The 3,600-nt window shown below is 38.4% G+C and overlaps 1 protein-coding gene across 1 annotated transcript; it reads left to right on the forward strand.

The window, feature by feature from the left end:
• Nucleotides 1-460: 460 nt before the first annotated feature.
• Nucleotides 461-3,322, forward strand: LOC141671656 (receptor-like protein 7). Its single transcript, XM_074477946.1, has one exon. It carries the CDS (start codon nucleotides 461-463, stop codon nucleotides 3,320-3,322), a length of 2,862 nt encoding a protein of 953 aa, XP_074334047.1.
• Nucleotides 3,323-3,600: the final 278 nt, after the last annotated feature.

Here is a 3,600-nt window from a genome sequence, read left to right on the forward strand (position 1 = left end):
CTCGGTTCTTAAACTCGGCTCGGTTCGTTTAAAAAAAGTAAAACTCGGCTTAATTTAGATAGAACTCGACTCTGTGCTGTTCGTTTGCAGTTCTACGACATTTAATTATTTAGATGGATAATGTTTCTACACAACTGATCATAAAAGAACTAACAGTAAAATTGAAGAATTGTGGGAGCTCTCTGCTTCAATATGTAGTACTCTGTCATGTTGAAAGAAGTAAAGAAGAATGTATTATTCAAAATCTTGTGATTTTGAATTTTTATATCAGATATCAGTATTTCGTGTCCCTTTTTTTCAAGCTTATTAACGAGAATAGTACCTTACAACTAATTTTAAACATTGAAAACTAAAATATAGTATATATATAGTCCCAAGCTGCAACATTTCGAGATATATCTGTCCAACAAAAAGTTTTAAAACCAAAATGAAGAATTTGGTCACCAGTTTTCTAGCAATCATGGTGATGATCATCTTCTTGCATCACCACATTGTTGCTTCATTGAGTCCTCTGCAACAAAAAACAGCATTGTTCCAGTTTAAGCAAAGCTTGACAATTAGCCCTCCTACAATCTGCTATTATAAATCTTACTCCGATATTATGTACATAAGCCCTACACATCCAAAGACGAGGAACTGGAGCATGAGTTCCGATTACTGCACATGGGAGGGTGTTACCTGTGACCACAAGACAGGGGACGTGATCGGACTGGATTTAAGTTGCAGTCAGCTGGAAGGAACCATACTTCCTAACAGCACCCTCTTCCAACTCTCTCATCTCCGCTTCCTCAACCTTTCTAATAATGACTTTACCAATCAAGACTCTTTCCTCTCCAATGAGTTCCCTCGGGAATTTGGTTTCTTTGCAAAAGGTTTGACACATCTCAACCTCTCTTTTACTGAGATTTCAGGGAGAGTTCCCTCGGGAATCTCTCATTTGCATAAACTGGTCTCACTTGATTTTAGTTGCTCCTATCATTTGGTTCAACTTGATGATGATGTGTTTAAATCATTATTACAGAATTTAACTCGACTCAGAGTGCTTAATCTTGAAGGAGTTAACATCTCCTCTGTTTTACCCTTTAATTTGTCTACTTCCTTGAGGGTTCTTAACCTTAGGTATACCGGTTTACACGGAGTACTACCCCAAGAGGTTTTCCACCTTCCCAACATAGAGTTTCTAGCCTTGAGAGGCGAAAATAACCTTGAGAGTTTACAAGTAGTATTGCCCAAAGTTAAGTGGGGAAGTAGTCGTACTCTCCAACACCTTTCTCTGCAAGATATAAACTTCCATCATGAATGCATACCTGATTCAATAGGATTCCTTGATTCATTGACCACTTTGTCACTCTCCAAGTGTAATTTGTCTGGGCCAGTACCAAAATCAATCGGGAACCTCGGTCAACTAATTTACTTGGGTCTCGAAAGAAATAATCTCAGTGGCCCAATTTTAACACTTTTACAAAACCTTACAAACCTAAGTTATCTAATCCTTCATGAAAACAGTTTCACTGGCCCTTTCCCCTCTTCTTTTGCCTCCACTAAATTCATTGATATAAATCTGTTTCGTAATGGGTTAACTGGACCGCTTCCCCCTGGGTTGTTTGACCTTCCATCATTAGAAAAATTAGATCTGAGCCATAATGGGTTAACGGGTGAGGTACATGTTTTTGGTTCCTCCAAGCCACATCTGAAGTCTTTTGACAGTCGCAACAATTCACTCCACGGATCCAATCCACAAACATTTTCTCATTTTGTAAACTTCACTCGCATAGATGTTTCTTCATACAATTTCAGTGGTGTTTTGGATTTCAAAATATTTTCCCGCATTGAGCCCCTCAAATATCTTGATCTTTCTCACAACAGTCTGTCAGTGAGAGGCACAGCTATGAGCACACTCCCTCCTCGACTTCATCACTTGGGATTGTCATCTTGCAAGTTGAAAGAGTTCCCGCACTTTTCAAGAGATGCAGAAATCTTATTGGAGTATGTAGACCTATCAAACAATGATATTGACGGGGAAATTCCTTATTGGGTTGGGTCAGTGAGTTTGTATCTGAATCTTTCTCAAAACATGCTGACTGGTGGTCTTGAGCACCTACCATGGAATAACATTCAATATCTCGATCTCCACTCCAATAAACTTAACGGATCATTGTCCACCTTGATCTGTAATTCCGGCTCTCTTCAGATTCTTAGCTTGTCTAACAACACTTTGAGTGGCGTACTCCCCATTTGTCAAAACAATTTGACCAGTCTTTCGGTGTTTGATCTGCGGATGAATAACATTGAGGGGAACATTCCACAAACCTTAACAAATTTCCGTAATCTGGAAACCATTAATTTGAATGGAAACAGATTTAAAGGAAGAATTCCTTCTTCTTTTGCCGAATTTGATTCTTTACAAGTTCTTGATCTTGGAAACAATCAAATAAATGATACATTCCCACAATGTTTAGAAACTCTTCCCAATCTCCAAGTTCTTGTTCTAAAATCAAATAAGTTTTACGGTGGTATTAACAAAAGTTCTGAGGTTGAACACCCATTTCCAAGCTTGAGAATCATTGATATCTCGTACAATAATTTTTCGGGTCCACTGCCAGCAATATATTTCAAAGACTTCAAGGCTATGATGAATGGGAAAGTGAATAAACTAGTGCGTAGTTATATGGAGCATCAGTATTACAGTGATTCCACGAATCTAGTGATCAAAGGCAATGATATTCTGTTAAGCAGAATTTTAACTGTATTCACAACCATTGACGTATCAAAAAACAATTTTGAAGGGGGGATTCCTGAATACCTTGGAAGTCTAGTGTCGCTAAGATTTCTCAATCTTTCTCACAATCATCTCACAGGCCACATACCACCCTCTATTGCAAATTTGACAGTGTTGGAGTCGCTAGACCTCTCATCCAACCAACTTGAAGGAGAAGTTCCTCCGCAACTCACTGGTTTATATTCGCTTGCACTTCTTAATCTTTCTTACAACAAACTTCGAGGTCATATTCCAGAGGGTTTTCAATTCAACACATTTGAAAATGACAGCTATGTTGGTAACTTGGGACTGTGTGGAAAACCATTGTCCAACAAGTGCGGACATGATAATGTGACACAAGAAGAAGATGAAGAGGAGGATGATGATTACTTTTTTGGTGGTTTTACATGGGAAGCTGTGGTGATTGGATACGGCTGTGGAGTGGTGCCTGCATTTATTGCTGGATACTGGATGTTGCTAGCTAGAAAACCAAAATGGTTTGCTGGTATCATTGCCAGGGAATTGGGCCTCAAGGTCAGGAGGATGGAGATCAAGTGGAGATAAATAAAGATTTGTTTCAATTTGTATTTCATGTCAACCGTCATCCCATGTAATGAATAATTGTGAAATAATATCCAAATTGTGTATGTTATGTGACAATATCTCTGTATTGATACGGAGACATTTTATCTTTTGTCAGAAGACCTTGCCTAAACACCAGGCAAAGAGTGATGTTAAGTTATACTTTCCAATTGCACAAGATTCATCATGTACGATGACATTTGTCTAGGTGAGAGTTTTTGCAATTCATTTGTCTTTTGTTAGCTGATTTTAGTTTGGTG

This window comes from Apium graveolens, chromosome 7 (genome assembly GCF_009905375.1).
Source record: "Apium graveolens cultivar Ventura chromosome 7, ASM990537v1, whole genome shotgun sequence".
NCBI lineage: Eukaryota > Viridiplantae > Streptophyta > Magnoliopsida > Apiales > Apiaceae > Apium > Apium graveolens.